At 44.6% G+C, this 16,926-nt stretch overlaps 1 protein-coding gene across 2 annotated transcripts in view; it reads left to right on the top strand.

The window, feature by feature from the left end:
- The first annotated feature begins 4,358 nt into the window (after positions 1-4,358).
- The window catches only part of PIEZO2 (piezo type mechanosensitive ion channel component 2), a 207,668-nt gene continuing 195,100 nt past the window's right edge, over positions 4,359-16,926 (top strand). For both annotated transcript variants that reach the window (XR_004427021.1, XM_033154879.1), the window contains exon 1: positions 4,359-4,776. Coding sequence is in view for 1 of the 2 variants with exons in the window: in XM_033154879.1 (XP_033010770.1) it covers positions 4,713-4,776 (64 nt within the window). In the remaining variant the exon portion in view is untranslated. The remainder of the gene's footprint in view (positions 4,777-16,926) is intronic.

Consider the following 16,926-nt stretch of genomic DNA (forward strand, 5'->3'; position numbering starts at 1 on the left):
TGATTTAAAAATATGAATGGTGCATGAATGTATTATTTTCAGCTTTCCTCTCCCAAGTCCATCTGAATGGCAAGAGGCTTGTGTGGGGGTGATGATTGTGCTCACATGCAAGCATTTGAAAAGAAATGGTGAATAATATAAATGTGCACCATTCATATTTGCTACACTTTGTACTCATGTTAGCTATGCACAAAAAGTAGCATGGTAAGTGATTGAGTATCTGTTAGCATGAGTCCCTTGCTATGTTTCTCAATGTAGATAGTGAGTTTCCTTAAAGTATAAGCGAATGGGAAGCACAAAGTATTCCTTGATTCAGTTTTGGCATTGACCTAGCTCCAGCATGCCAACCTTTCCCTTGCAGTTACTGATATAAAAATAAGTGTATACGCAGCTCTGGGTCAGTGGTAGCCTCCAGATGGTGCTAGACTATAATTCCCATAATTCCTCACCACCGGCCATGCTGGCTGGAGCTGATGGGAGTTGGAGATCAACAACATCTGAAGGGTGGCAGGTTGATGAAGGCTACCCTAGATGATCCAACCACCTTTTCCTAGGAGCAGATTTTTTTGTTCCAGGTAGGACAGAATAACTCAATTATTTCCTGTTCTTCCCAGTAGGGATTGGCTTACAACATGTGTCCACAGCATGGGAATACCTGATGCTAGGTAAAGGTAAAGGTAAAGGTAAAACACCCCTGGACAGTTAAGTCCAATTAAAGGTGACTATGGGGTGCAGCGCTCATCTCACTTTCAGGCCAAGGGAGCCAGCATTTGTCCACAGATAGCTATCCGGGTCATGTGGCCAGCATGACTAAACTGCCTCTGGTGCAACAGAGCACCGTTACGGAAGCCAGAGCGCACAGAAATGCTGTTTACCTTCCTACTGCAGTGGTACCTATTCATATACTTGCACTGGTATGCTTTCGAACTGCTAAGTTGGCAGAAAGTGGGACAGAACAACGGGTGCTCACCCCGTCACGTGGATTCGAACTGCCAACCTTCCGATCAGCAAGCCTAAGAGGCTCAGTGGTTTAGACCACAGCGCCACCATATCCCATGTACACCTGATGCTACACTTAACCAGACTAAAGCAGATGTAGTCAGAATGCTGGATGCCAACAGAGTTTCTCAAAATCACAAATTCTATTCTATGCTTTTACTGTAGTTCCTATCAGCTTATTTTTAGGAATAAAAAGCCCACAGCAAGCACCTTTTTCATTGAGCACAAACAACTGCCAAACTTTGTCTAGTTACAAAGGATAGCTTAAGTGAAGTCTATTGTTGTTGTTCAGTCGTTCAGTCGTGTCCGACTCTTCGTGACCCCATGGACCAGAGCATGCCAGGCACGCCTATCCTTCACTGCCTCTCGTAGTTTGGCCAAACTCATGTTAGTAGCTTCGAGAACACTGTCCAACCATAAAAAAAAAATGAGATGGCAAGAATAAACATTGACATCCTAGGCATCAGTGAACTAAAATGGACAGGAATGGGCGAATTCAGTTCGGATGACTATCATATCTACTACTGTGGGCAGGAATCCCGTAAAAGAAGTCTATTGCCAATGTATTATTTCAGCTACCAGTTTTGGCCAGCCAGGCATGTGAATTCTTCATACTTAAAAAAAAGAAATAGAAAATAATATCTAAATAGTTAAAAAACTAAGCACATATTACATATGATACCAACACTCACTTTTAAATTCTATTTTACAATGCATTTCTAAAGACCACTATTCAACTGTGCAATCCTAGGTACATTTACTTGGGAGTAAATCCCACTATATTAAATTAAGCTTACTCCCAGGTATGTGTACAAAGGACTGCAATATAAAAGTGAGAAAAAGCTAGCTACCGGACAGCGTGTACCGTGAGCTGTATTTTTTTTATCTTCTGGTCTTTTCAGTCCTACAGTTTCCTCCTTGACTTCCATCCTCTCTGCTTTCTCAAGCTCTCCAGATGCTGCAATTGGGGTTTTAGCTAGATGGTATATAAGTGGATGTGAAAGTAGCACACACACACACACACACACACACGTTGATCAACATGTTAGCCTTATAGAACACTAGTGAACATGTTAGCCTTAGTTTGTTTTTTCTGAAGAATGTGATAGAATCGACCCATGAAATGCATTTGGCATGTTCAGGCATTCTACAAAACCATGGTCTAGCTCCATGTTGGGGCTGGAAAAACCTGTAGCCCTCTAGATGTGGCTGAACTAAAACTCCCATCAGCCCTGACCAAATGCTGGCTCGGAATGATGGAAGTTGTAATCCACATGATCTGGAAGGCCACAGGCCACATCCCTACTTTGTGTGAACAGGTCTAGCCTCCTCATGGGCTTGTATGCTTCTCCTCCCTTCCCTGGTCAAGTGATATTTACTTCTGCTTTTAATTAACTTCAACTTCCTGAACTGTCCAAACCAGTTAAGCTATGGTTAACATTATGGTTTGTTTCAAGAAACCAGTTGCATAAACTATTCTTCAAGGGTGGCTTTCTGTAAAATCAACCATAATAAGTGTTAACTACAAAATCACACCACGTAAAACCATGGACAAGGAAAAGTGAAAGTAAATTTATCCTGTTTGATCTTTACATTTTATCGTTAAAATAAGGGATTGACTTCATGCTCACACACCTAAACAAAATGCATCATACTTTTCCAAATCACTTTTTTAAGGAAAGAAAGAAAGCTAGTAGGTAGGGCTGGGTGATATATTGATATATATGACCTTCTTTCTCTCATCTTTCTTCTACCAGCCCTTTTATCAATTCTAAATTGGATTTATTGTAGAGATCACAACTGCTGATAGTCAAGTACCAATGTGGTGTCTTTCAGACCTTGTTGGACCAGAGCTGAAAGAAAGAGGGAGGATATGAGTATTAGAGCTGACATAGATTATTGTGCACTCAGTCTGGACTACCCTGCTGGGCACAATCCTCCCTATTTTTCCCCAGAACAGGGTGAGTGAGCAGTTCAGTGGTAGTGCACATGCTTTGCATGTAAAATGTTGCAGCTTCAATCCCCAGTGTCCCTGGAGTGAGTGATCATAAGTAGATGTGGCCGCTCTTAAAATTTGCCCTGTGCTCTCTCTAAACGCCCTGTTCTGTGTCAAATGAACCACAAGATGCCTGGTTGTTGATTTGTTGTTGTTCACTCTTTAATGTAAAGTTTTGATGACACTTTAACCAATAAAACACACACTTTTATAAACAAAACAGCAACTGTCACTTGCTTAACCCTTCCTACCATACTACAACGGGGGCTATCCATCGAACAGGGTAAGCGGGGGCTCCTGCAGTCTCCCTGAGTGCAAGCAGAAGAGGGAGATGTGGACCTAATCGCCACCCCCACCCCACCTCCCCAAGAGAAAGTGTAGGGAAATAACAGGCGCAGAAACAGCCATCACCTCTGTACATTTGGTTGCCCTCCAGGCGGCGCAATGGGGAAGCCTGGGCTCTCTGCGCCCAATCCACATTGCCGAACCAGCCGGGCACAGAATGAGCCGGTCGTGCCCTGCAGGAGCGGCTGCCCCCTGGCCACTTGCGCACCTGCCCTCTCCAGCTGCGAGGACGGAAGCGTGGGCAGAGGCTGAAGCTCCCTCGGCAACGCGGCAGGGCACGAGCTACACTCCACAAGGAGAGAAAGCGCGCGCAATTCGCGGCCTCAGCCCACTCGCGGGCTCCTTTGTCTCGCGGCGGCCAGGCGCGGAGGAATGCGCGGGCGACGACGAGGAGACAAAACACCCGCTCTCCTGACCGGGAGCAAGCCGCTCTCCCCGGACAACACCTGGCTCGTGATTAGTCCCGTCAGGGAATCTCCTGCGAGCCTTCTGGGCGAAGGCGGAGCTGCTGGAGAAGGCGGGCTTGCCGCCTCCTCAGCCGCCTGAAACTCCGGCCTTCCTCGCCGTCTTTTCCGCGATTGGTTCGGGGCCGCTCCATCCCACCCCGTCTGGCCCAACCCGCCGAGGGGGCTGGGTCACGCCAAGTTTCATTGAGGTGGAGATATGTAGGCAAAGCCCCGGGCTGTGGCGGCTGGACGGGAGCTTCGCGGCTGGGAAGACGCGCTCTTCTCGCCTGAGACCAAGCGAGCGCACAAGGGAGAGCTGGCCGCTGGGCAGCTTCCGACGCTCCCGCGATGCCTCCCGCCTAGACGCTCGGGACAGTTTGGTGGCGCCTCGCTCGGAGTGCTCGAAGTTCTGCTGGTCCCCGACGGGGCGGCTCTTGTTATGTCTGGGAATATCGCGCGTGAACTGTGAGGATCCGGGACAGGCGCTGCCATGCGCGACAGAGACGGCTCAGTTTGAGCTCATCTAAGGCAGCGCTCAAGGCGATAACCCCCCACCCCACCCCACCCCCACCCCCACCCCACGCCCTCCCTGATGAGGGCTGGAGCAAAATGGTTCTCAAGTGAACAAACTCAAGACTTTCCTCTGCAAGAGAAACGGTGCGCCTTGAGTTGGAAGCCTTAAGAAGCTGATCTTGCTGGCTGCGCTTCGGAGTTGTTGGGCTTTTTGTTGCTTTTTGGACGGGCTGCTCCGGAGATGTCGAAGGGCTCTTGAGAAGAAGCTTGCAGGACACGCAGAGAGAATGCTTGTTTGCTCCAGCCCCGGACAAGGGTGGACCTCAAAGATAGGAGCTGGCGCCTGGTGACATTGCAAGTGATCCTGTTCTCCTTTGTTTCGCCAAAACTCGAATTGGTCCCATCTCCCAGCGATGGCAACAGAAGTGGTGTGTGGATTGATCTTCAGACTACTACTTCCCATCTGTCTAGTCACTGGTATGCGGAGTTTTTCTTACTGGGACAGAGGGGGTGATAGTGGGGTGCGGGTAATGTAAGACCGTTATTCTGCAAGTAGGTGTTCTCTTCCTTGAATGTAATACACATCTTGGATATTTCCTCCCAAAACTGAAGCACCTTTTGTTCTACAGGGATGAATACTATATCACGTACCCCATACATATTATTTAAGAATAGCCTTATTTTAATGGTGTGGCCTTTGCCTTTTCTCTTCAGACTTTTCATTTTTACTCCACCTGATCTGAAAGAACCATTGCACCCAACGTATGTCAAATTAAATAGAAACTTACGCACTTTCAAAACTGATTTATAGTGCAACCCTTTCAGTGTCTACTCGGAAGTAAGTCCCGTTGAGTTAAGTTGGATTTACTCCCAGGTTAGTGTGTAAAGAATTGTAGCGTTAGTATTTAAATAGTAGGCAGGGCAGCACTGGGTGAAAAGATCTGTTCAGCTTAATACAATCCTACACGTCTACTCAGGAGTAAGTCCCATTCAGTATAATGGGACATTCCCAGGTATATAAGGCTGCAGCCTAAACCTGTACAGAATTTAACCTGATTTGCTGCAAACTCTCCTATAGCCTAAAGCACAATTGCATACAGTATTAAGAAGTGAAAAAATACATTTTTGCATTTGCTGGGAAGTATACACGCACCATTGATTCCCGAAGATCATAGTTCTGTTTTAAGGCCACACCTTAAAAAATGGCCTTTACATGAAAAGCATATTTTACATATGTTTGGGTTTTTTCTTACCTGAAAACAAAATCTAGTTTAAACAAAAAACAAGTTGGTTATGTTTCAACCAGAGGAAAAGTTGGTTCCCCCCTTCCCTTGTATGACCAAGGGAAAATTATTTCTAGCCTGCCACCAGCAATTAATATTAATCTACATCCACCTTATTGACAAAACAGGAATCTGAATGAATAAATGTTCATCTTTTAGGTTGAAGTCCTTAGCACGCTTACTGTGGAGTAAGACCCATTGAACTCAGTGAGTTGAGTTTAGGATCGCACTTTACAGGACAGAAATATTGCATGCAAGAGAATGAATCAAATAACAGCTGGTGAATGAACTTTGACTAAAATTGAAATACCATCAGGATTATTGTGGCCTGTTAGTACAATGCAGAAAAAGCATTAAGAATGGTGTCCAGGATTTAAGATCATGCTGAGTCTAAATATTTAGATGGAGATTAACACATGGAGCACTGATATTTGTTACAGATTAAGCTTAATTTGGTAGCTCATCCTTGGTTCCTTATTTATGGTTTATGGGTCAAGGCATTCATGGACTTGGCAATGCCTGTGACTTAAAGTCTGTGGGAGCACATTCCATTCACCTGGCACTCTGTAATTATAAATCCAGTTTAGATAGTCCGTTCTGTTTTGAAGTATTGGTGTCTCAAACACATTGCCCACATAATTAGGTGGTGCCACTGATTTTGCTGTTGGTTGGGAAATCTGCATAGTGATGCATCTATGCTGAGTAACTTCTTCTAACTTTCTGGATAACCTCCTCCAAGAGTTGAGGAAGGGAACATCCTTTGAGGCATGTAGAAGCCCACACACCCAGTCATCAGATGCTTCTTCACCTTTCTAAAACATTTTTTTTGACACATAGGAAGAGAGCATGAAAAATTCTGTGCCCTCATTGAATTTCACAGTAGTTCCAGTGAATGGGCAAACATTCTTCAGTGGATGATACTAAAATCAGCTAAATACTGCATGTTTAATAGAAGAGAGGGGAAAAACATTTTATCCCTCATCCCAGTGCCCCAAAATCTTGTGGTTTCCATGAGCAGGATCACAAACTTGAGGTCAAGCTGCCTGCAAAACCATAGCATTCCATAACCGTGTAGCTTGGTCAAGGCATTATTAGAATCATGAAAGTTTTGGGGTGGTTTCTTCTTCTTCTTTGCTTTTAAACATTTGCTTTTGTATCTCTGTGGTGCAGTGGGGTGGGGGCCAGAGTGTATGTGCTGTGCTGATAAGCTCTCAGTTCTCTCCTTTAGAAAATAGTGCTCCCAGTGTCTTCAGTACAAGTGTAGATGAATAGATACTATTAACGCAGGAATTTGTTTTTCTAGTTAAATATTCAACTGTATTCATTAACAGGCTAAAAACTACTGTGATATGCCTGCTGTTATTATCATCTGGACTCACTTGCAACTTAACACCAGTGTCCTGAACTGCCAACCTTCTTCTTTCTTTCTTTTTTTACAGATTGTGTGAGTTGCCATCTAGAGAGGTTAGCATCTGAATATTGTCTAGTTTAGAACCCTGTACAAGGTCATTGTAATATAAAGGAGGGTGGATCAGACTCTAGTTTGGCAGCATAGTTTCATGGCGCAAGCATGGAGAGTCATTTTATTTGAGCCAAACACTTCTCAGGAGTGACTTGGCGAAATGCACCCTTGAGGTGGAGCTCCTGCCACAAGAGCCATGTTTCCTGTGCCTGAAGTGGGAAGTGCAACCTTGCCTTCCTCTGACCAGAGATTGCAAATCCTGATGATCTGGATCTCATTAAAACGCCTTCCTAATTATTTCTGTTCACTTGTGGAAACCATCCCAAATATTACAGGCTTTCAGCAGCTGAAGCAGCTGGATGAGGTTGTCAAGGCTGTTGCCCAGGTTTCAGTGCTTTTATTCTCCCCAAGTACCTTCTAAATCAAGTCTCTAGGATTCCCCACAACTCATACATAAACTTTGGAGGCTGCCCAAAGCTGCTTGCTATTAGGCTTGGACTTAATTGTAATTGTTGTTTTATTCATTTGTTATCTGGGAAATGCCATTGCCTGAAGTACTCCTGAAGAAATCATTCATCTTCAAAAGGCACTTTGTCTTGCATGTGCTTCCTTTATTGTAAAATGATTTGTAACATCTACACAGACACATTCCTCCATTTGATCCCTTTTGCCTTTTCCATTTCTGTATGAGACACACCAATTATTTTCATGTCTGTTCTGATTTCTGAGCCAGGCAATCTTTTACATCTCAGTTCTGTCATCTCCAAAATGCATAATATTTCAATTTCCCCCATCTACCTTTCAGGTGTAAATTGTGAACTTTATGCAAACACACACGACCACTTTTGAAGTTAGGGTAGCTGATGTGGTTCCATAGTCTTCTGACAGTTATCTCCCAGTGAAAGAGACCACATTCACACAATAGGTTTTAAGCATGATTTCCTAGCCCTGTGTTCTTTCCTAGCTCTGTTTCCTTGCAGTTATGTCAGTCTTGCAATAGCCCATTTATCTAGACATGAGCAACAACTGCTTCCAGGTAAGTAGCTTGCCAGGTCCATTATTTGAGCTATGTTGTGATACATTTGTGAATTTTCTTGAGGACTAATTTACTTGTGATTATCTGATCACAATAGTAGTTAACATTAACATAACCTGCCTTTGTTAGTTGCTCCGGAGGGCATAGAAGTTGGAGATGCTTATGTCTCATTGGAATGAATGCAAGAAAGCAAGTTCAGGTCAGCTTCTCTAGAGATGTGCAGTGGCAAAGCTGTTCTGCATAAACTGGCTCCTTGAGAGCCTGTAAATAAGTTCTCTTAAGGACCCTTCTGATCCTAATTGCCCTTTCTTTGTGTGTGTAATTCCTTTTTACGTGATATTTCACATTTGGATTTTATCCGAATGCGATGGGGATGGGCCCCATTTCTATATAGAAATTCGTAATGAGAGGCAGCTGGCTACTCTGTGGAATAATGTATGTATCCAAGAGATTTAAACTGCATTTTTTGTTTATGCAGTGGGCCTGTAAACAATTCTCAGCTTCTGAAGGCAAACTCCAAGTTGATGGCAGTCCAATGTACAACCCAGTTAAAGCCAAACTCTTTGGATTGGCACCAATTTAGTCCCACTGTTATAATGGAGACTTGTAATGTTATAATGGAGACACTGTTATAATGGAGACTTGAAGACTTGCTGTACAAAAGTATAAAAACAGGTAACATGTGGCATGTGATTTGGAATTGGCTTTCTAAAGTGTGCACACTGCCTGGTGCCATGTTTTGGGTGCTGCCATTCTCCCCCACGCCTAGAAAATGAAGCTCTTTGTTTTACCAACAGCCTGAAAGGAAGCTACAGGAGGCATGGGCAAACATAAAAGTAGAGACTGATTTATGGACAAAAGCCTCGGCCCTGGGTCCTAGATGCTGAAGATATGCTGTGGTGCAGATCAATGATTTATTAGTTCAGTTTTTTTGTTAATGGTTTTTTTTAATTAACAGTTGCCTTATAAAATAGCTTGCTTTTTTCCTTCCAGGATACAGGGTTTGAATTTTCTTTGTTTGTTTTAGGAGGGAGTATAGCTTAGTAAAACAGGTACAATACTTGATTTGATGAACATTTGGTCTTTCATTAAATTTATTTAGTATTAGAGTTGCTGTCAAATTTTCTGGCAATATTGGAGGTTCCTGCTCAGTCAAAACACTTGAGAAATTTAGAAGCAAAAGGAGTGTTTCTGAAAAGAGAAAAAAATACAATGGGGTTACTGCACACCTGATCTTACTATAGTGCTGAAGATAGCCCTCAGCTGAGCCACTGATTTCCAGGCTAAATGTTTTAAATGTTGTGGGTAAAGGCCAATTTTGGGTGTGTCTTCCCTATGTGGACATACAGGAATGTTGGAGGTGGGAAGGGTGCATTGAGTGGGTGGTATGCACAGGTGTGCTCTCATTCCAGTTCCTCTTTGGGGCTGGGTTGACCTAATGACATTGTCTGCACCTGCTCAAGCTGTTTTGTTGGTATCATTATCTGCCTCTCATTAGCACTGGATTGCCTTTACACATTTGGATCTCATTAATAAATTCCATAGGGACGCGGGTGGCGCTGTGGGTTAAACCACAGAGCCTAGGGCTTGCTGATCAGAAGGTCGGCGGTTTGAATCCCTGCGACGGGGTGAGCTCCTGTTGCTCAGTCCTTGCTCATGCCCACCTAGCAGTTCGAAAGCACATCAAAGTACAAGTAGATAAATAGGTACTGCTCTGGCGGGAATGTAAACGGCGTTTGCGTGTGCTGTTCTGGTTCGCCAGAAGCGGCTTTGTCATGCTGGCCACATGACCCGGAAGCTGTACACCAGCTCCCTCGGCCAGTAACACGAGATGAGCGCCGCAACCCCAGAGTCGCACAAGACTGGACCTAATGGTCAGGGGTTCCTTTTCCTTTACCTAATAAATTCCATATGCAGTGGTAGTTATTATCACATGGGAACTAAGTTTTACCTAAAGTTTGGAGTGACTATTAAAGTTTTTACATCAGAGAAATATCCAAGGAATTTTGAGGGAAGTAAAACAATTTGATAAGACCAGCAACACTTAACATCATGGAGGTGAAGATTTATTTTTAATCCCTTCTTTTTACATTCAGCTCATCCTTTTGGGAGAGCCTTCTTTCTGACATGCTAGTCTTCTTTTTGATCTAATATGTAACTCACCTATCTGCATTCCACAGCAGTGATGTCTTGCTGTAAGAGCTGTTTCATTTGATGGGTCTGAATGTGCATCTAGAACAGGCTTCCTCAAACTCGGTCCTCCAGATGTTTTTGGCCTACAACTCCCATGATCCCTAGCTAGCAGGACCAGTGGTCAGGGATGATGGGAATTGTAGTCCCATCTGGAGGGCCGAGATTGAGGAAGCCTGATCTAGGATATTAGCTAATTTAGTTAGGTGTCAATTTCTTTGAATGTGGACTAGACAGTGAAACTGTTCATCATTGACTAGCAATTAGCAGTGAATCCTGCACTTAGTATGGGATTTAAATCAGTGTTTTAAAGTGCTTTACTTGACTATTGACCTGTCATGCCTATTCTTATCCAGGATAGATTAATTTGAAGCCCCCCCCCCATGAGAGAACAATCTAAATTAAATTTTCTTTGTTAATGCATATACTTCCCAAACAAGGATGCATACTAATTAGTTGCTATGTAACAGCTAAAACTAATGGTAAACAGAACTTTTCTGCTGTTTTCACGAGGGCGTTTGTCCCTTCTGTAAAGGGCCATTCTTCAGTAAGTTTCAGGGAACATGAAATTTCTGTGAATTTCACTTTCCTTTAAGATGAGGTGGGCATGGCTTTGCTTCTTCTTCCCTACACATCCATTTTGTTTTTTTTTACACTTAACCCCCCCCCCCATTAATATTCCTTTTGATTCTTGCTGTTGAGACTCTCAGGTTTTCCCACCATGTTTCTTTTCCCTGTTTATCCCTGCAGATCTGACACAGGCAGGAAAGGGAGTGGCAGCAGGGAAACTTGGGAAAGTTTTACAGTATCGGACTGGCAGCCAAGATGCCTCTTCTGAAAGCATAAAAACCAGGGGTGGGTAGAAACCAAATCTCAGCCATCTTGAAGTTTCTAGGTAACTTACACCCTCACATCTCCAGGTTGGGCTTGGAGGGACCCCTCTGTGAAACTCTGGAAAGCTGCTGCCCGTCACACTTGTAAAACATACTACCAAGTGAGATTTTAAAAAGAGCATGGATGACAGTCATCCCAGGTGAGCCCTGGAGCATACTATGCTTGAGGAAGCTCATTGAGCTGCTGGAGTGTGTATTCTGAAGATGGATTGCCGAGCTGTTGAATTGATTACTGTTCAGAGAGCATTTTCTCCCTGGATGTAATGGCATATGGGAATGTGGAGTGGGTTTGTGCTGTCCTTATGACCATGGAGAGGAGTCAGTGACAGAACTGGGAGATCCTGTATTTAATTAAATGAATGTGGGATCTTCCCAGGCTTTGTGAGGCAATAAAATGTACTTTGTGTAACAGTTAAGAAGACACAATGTAGAATATGTTTTGGGTGGGAGCCATGGAATGGGAGAAGTTGTTAATTTGATCTGTGCTTTGGGAGGAAATGATGGGGGCTAATAAGGGTTGTGGGATGATCTGCAATACATGTTCTTTAAGGACCTAGGGATGATAATTCTATACAGTGGTACCTCGAGTTATATACGCTTCAGGTTACATATATTTCAGGTTACAGACTCTGCTAACCCAGAAATAACGCTTCAGGTTAAGAACTTTGCTTCAGGATAAGAACAGAAATCGTGCTCTGGCAGCGCAGCAGAAGCTGGAGGCAGTGGCGGAGTAAGGCTCCGCGGTACCCGGGGCGGCAAAGGAAACGCCCCGGGGGCGGGGCGTCGTGACATCACATTGTGACGTAATGACGCTCCGCCCCCAAGGCGTTTCCGGGGGTGCCGGCGCCGCTTCTGCAGCCCTCTTTTAAGCCGAAGAGCTCGCTTTTAAGCTCTCCGGCTCAAAAGGAGGCTGTGGAAGCGGCGATCCGATGACAGAGTGCGCCTGCGCGTGCAGGCGCACTCCGTCGTCGGGCCATGCGCTGCCGCTCCCAGGGTGACGGAGGGAGCGGCAGCGCGTGGGAATGGTGGGAGGGGCTGCCTCTTGTCCCCCCCACGTGCCGCCGTTCGCTCCGTTGCCCCAGGAGCAGCAGCACCGCACACACCGTGCGCTGCTGCTCCCGGGGGGACGGAGCCAGCGGCAGCGCGTGGGGCTGACAAGCGCCGGCCCCTCCTGCCACTCCCCACGCTGCCGGTCACCCCGGGAGCAGCAGCGCTGCACGGACGGGGTGCTCCCTCGGCCGTGCGCTGTTGCTCCTGGGGTGACGGAGGGAGCGGCAGCGCTTGGGAATGGCGGGAGGGGCTGCCGCTTGTCACCCCCATGCGCCGCCGCTCGCTCCGGTCGCCCCGGGAGCAACAGCGCACGGCCGAGGGAGCACCCCGTCCGTGCAGCGCTGCTGCTCCCGGGGTGACCGCCGTTGCCTGGGGAGTGGCGGGAGGGGCGCCGCTTGTCGCCCCCACCCGCCGCTTCTCGCCCCTGTCGCCCGGGGGCGTACCGCCCCCACCGCACCCCCCTAGCGACGCCCCTGGCTGGAGGTCCCATTAGCTAAAGTGGTGCTTCAGGTTAAGAACATTTTCAGGTTAAGACCGGACCTCCGGGACGAATTAATTACTTAACCAGAGGTACCACTGTATGGGGAATAGGCTGAGAAACATTAACTCAACTATCATTATGTAGGGCGAGTTATATTAGGAAGGGAAAAAATGGCAGATGAGAGCAGAGAGAGGAAGGTTAAATGTCCCCAGATGTTCAGAGAAGTAGCTTTTTCATTAATACTCTAAACCTCGCTCTTGGGCTTTTCTTCTAATGGCTATAAAAGGTATTATTGTATTTTGTTCCAAGCCATTTTTAAGAGGAAATAGACATGGAACTCATTTGTTTAAAAATGTTTACCTAGCTGAACTCCCCTTTTGATAAGAGGCTGAAGGTGTGCATTATTCTTAATATCATTATTATGATGATTATTTATTTACCACCCTTCACCCTAAGGTCCCAAGATGGGTGATAATTAAAACACAACATTGGCACATTATTGACAACATATAAACTCCAGAATGTGAGATAGAAAGTCTGAACTAGAAGTAAGTTTTGTGTTTTAGATGTCCGTAATAGCATAAATGCCACTGAAATGAGATGAAGCTATTTGTTCTCATTTGTGTTCATGGAAATGAAGCTCTGGTGCGCATACACATACTCACTACCTGAATTTCCCCCTGCCCAGTCTCTTGAATTTGAATAACTGTTCCAAATACTGTAGTGAAGCAGGAAATCTGTTATCAGACTCATTAGAAGAGATTACTGAATATATCATTTCTTCAATGTACGGATGGATAACTGATGGGGCACATAAGCCAGTGTTGCATCTGTCAGAGTGATACACAAGATTTCAAAACTTATTGCTCACACTTGTGTATTATTCATTTAGTGAAAATATTTAATTGCCACAGTCATTAGGGTGGTCATGAAGGAAAGAAGGTGGCCACTTAAATTCTAAGCTCCTCTCCAACACCCAGAAAAACAGCTCGGAGCAAAAGCGTCTGCTTTCTAACCCCCCCCCCAAAAAAAACAACCTTGAAGAAAGGAGATGGGAACACAAAAGGATTCAGAAAAGCTGAAAATGAAAGACTTTACTCAGTTCTTCCTGCCTGGAAATAGAAGGCTCACTTCAACATGGACACTAATGTAGGCCACAACCTAGATGGCACCGCTCTCGAAATAGGTCCTTTCTTTTTGGAGAAAGAAAATGGTAACAATATCTTAAGAAAAGAATTTGTAGCACAAGAATCCATAAAGGACCTTGGTAAAAAACAACAACTTGGAAATAACTACTGTAATGCTTTCAATGAAACATGAGGCTTGACTCTTCAACATAAACAACTACAGCAACAAAAGAAGTATGCTGTATCCATGACGAAAAGAGCAAAAAGTAAAAAAAAGAAAATTTAGATATACACAGAAAGTTTGAAAATGCAGAAAATCGAAATAGGAGAAATAATTTATGTTTTCTTTTCTTTTTTGGGGGAGGGAATGGAATAGAATGTTCCTGTGCAATTTATTTCCTCATGGCTTATATCACTGCTTCCAGACCTGATAATCTCTGCTGATGATTTTGAATGGGCATACAGAGTACTTGGACCCGAACTGAGGGAGGGATCTCTTCCCCCTAGTCCCTCAGCCGCAGTAATATAATTGTCTGCTTTGCCCATTGGGGGAAGGAGGAAATGTGGAACAAACTGAGGAACATAATATCCATAACATATAAAAACAGCCCTGTTATGGTGATCTGGGTTTTGAAACACACACACACACACACACACAGAGAGAGAGAGAGAGAGAGAGAGGGAGAGAGAATCTATGTGCTTGTACAATTAAACTGCAAATAGCAGGAATTAAATATTGTTGGGGCTTCCCCTTTCATCTTATCTTCATGACAGGGTTAACACACCTTATAGCAACAAATGGCATGAGAAGACTTGGTCTATTTATTTGTATCATTTATTCTTCCTCTGATCCTTGTTTATAAAGAAGTTATTTAAAAAAAGATTGTCATAATCTTTAGAAGGCTCTTTAGCTGGGTTTAAGCATTTCTGTCTTGTTTGTCATGTTCCATTGAAGCATAGGAGCCAGCTCCTAGGGCCAAGGGGGCTTTGCCCTCCCCAATAAAATATTTGAGGGGGCTGGTACCCCCAAAGTTGATGTGCATTGCCATTCAAATGGTGTTTATGTGTGCAGAATAATGTGATCAATTATGTGGGGTGGGGTGGGGCTCCCACGGGCTCCCACAATATTTTATTCAAGTTGGCACCCCTGCACTGAAGCAGCAATAATGTTACCAATTTTAAACTGAAGTGGCTTGCATTTGTACACCTGAGTGCAGATGTTTGGTGTAATATATCAATAATTTGCACGTGTGAAACCAGCCTCATAGATCAGTCATCAGTTGCTGTCTCTTACCATACTGTCCAATTACCTAACAATGGCAAGCAAATTGGTAGGTGATAAAGCTATTGTGTTTGTATTCAGGCTTAATGCCAGAAATGCTATCATGTTAAGTGGAAGCAATCTCTCCTCATGTTTTGGTTAAAACTAAATGAGCAGAGAGACAGGAGTGCCTGGCATGCTCTGGTCCATGGGGTCACAAAAAGAGTGGGCATGACTAAACAACAACAAATGAGCAGAGATGCAGTGGGACAATTGATACTTCTGTTGCTGCTTTTTCTTCTGCTTTTCTTTTGCTTGGTATAAATGAGTGGAAAACCTGATGATTACTTAAGTACGGTAGCTAGCTTCTATGGAGAAGTGAAAGGTAGGTATGGTAGAATTCAAAACTGCCATGTGCCTAATGGTAGCATTTCTTATACCCATTTGGTTTACTTTTATTTATTGATTATATTTTTATACCAACCTTTATCCGTAGATCTTGGCGGTTCACAACATAAAATACAATATAAAAACACAAAATACATGATAAAAACGAGAACAAAAAACACAAACCTCCCTCCCCCTCCCACAGACACATTTTTAAAGGGTATTGGATGTTAATCAGTCCAAGGGCTGGTTGAACATTTTCGCCTAGCACTTAAAGATGAATAATGAAGGTGCCCCCTGAACCTCCCTGGGGAGAGCATTCCACAAGCCACTGCAGAAAAAGCCCATTCTCCTGTTGCACCCCTCTGGACCTGTGGGGACGACGACATGAAGAAGGGCCCCAGATGATGATCTCAGGGGCTTGTGTGTACAGTGGTACCTTGGGTTAAGAACTTAATTTGTTCTGGAGGTCCGTTCTTAACCTGAAACTGTTCTTAACCTGAGGTACCACTTTAGCTAATGGGGCCTGCTGCTGCGCCGCCACACAATTTCTGCTCTCATCCTGAAGCAAAGTTCTTAACCTGAGGTACTATTTCTGGGATGGCAGAGTCTGTAACCTGAAGCGTTTGTAACCTGAGGTACCACTGTATATGTTACTACTTTCTGTAGCTCTCTTCAGGCATTACACCTGGATATGCCATAGGTAGGGACATTTTTCAGCCCAAAGGCCCTATTTTTGCACGGGTAGCTGCATCCATCTGCCAGCTGCATCCATGTAGTGGATGGGGTCAGAAGCAAAAGTGGGCGAAGTAATCTGGTCTTTGTACAGTAGGCTACATTCCAGCCCTACAAAAGTCAGAGGTTTCTAGTCACAGACACACACACACAGACACCCCCCACACCCCCTCTTCATCCTCTATAGACAAGGAAGAAGCATTACTACAGTTCAAGGGCACAATCCATCTGGGTGAAAGCACTTGGGGAGGGTGCAGAGAATCCTGCAGGCCACATTATTTCTCCAGGCCTGAGGTACTCCGCTTCTGGGGTAAAGGGAGGGGCTGCTCATGTCAGCCTAACCTGGAGTGTCTCTGAGGGTGCCTACTCCACCTCAGCTTTTGTGTATTTAACACGAAGGCGTAAAACAATCATAATTTGCTAAAAACATGTATTCGGCCAACAAGCAGGAACACAGTTTAGGCCAATGCTGCAACAGTAGACCAAAACCCCTATGAAACAGTTCCATGTAGTTGTTGAACAATGCAGGGGGCAAGATAGAATCCTGCAGATGCCCAGAGACCAGATCTCATGGGGCTGAGCTATAGTTTCACCTTCTACAATTGTAAAACAGTATCTCTAGCCCCATCCTACTTAGCTGAGGTGGAGGTGTGGGAAGGAAAGTGTGAGTGCTGAAAAGAAAAGGAACAGACTGCGTTGTATGTGAAAGAGGTGCTAGCAAA

The sequence above is a fragment of the Lacerta agilis genome, chromosome 7 (genome assembly GCF_009819535.1).
Source record: "Lacerta agilis isolate rLacAgi1 chromosome 7, rLacAgi1.pri, whole genome shotgun sequence".
NCBI lineage: Eukaryota > Metazoa > Chordata > Lepidosauria > Squamata > Lacertidae > Lacerta > Lacerta agilis.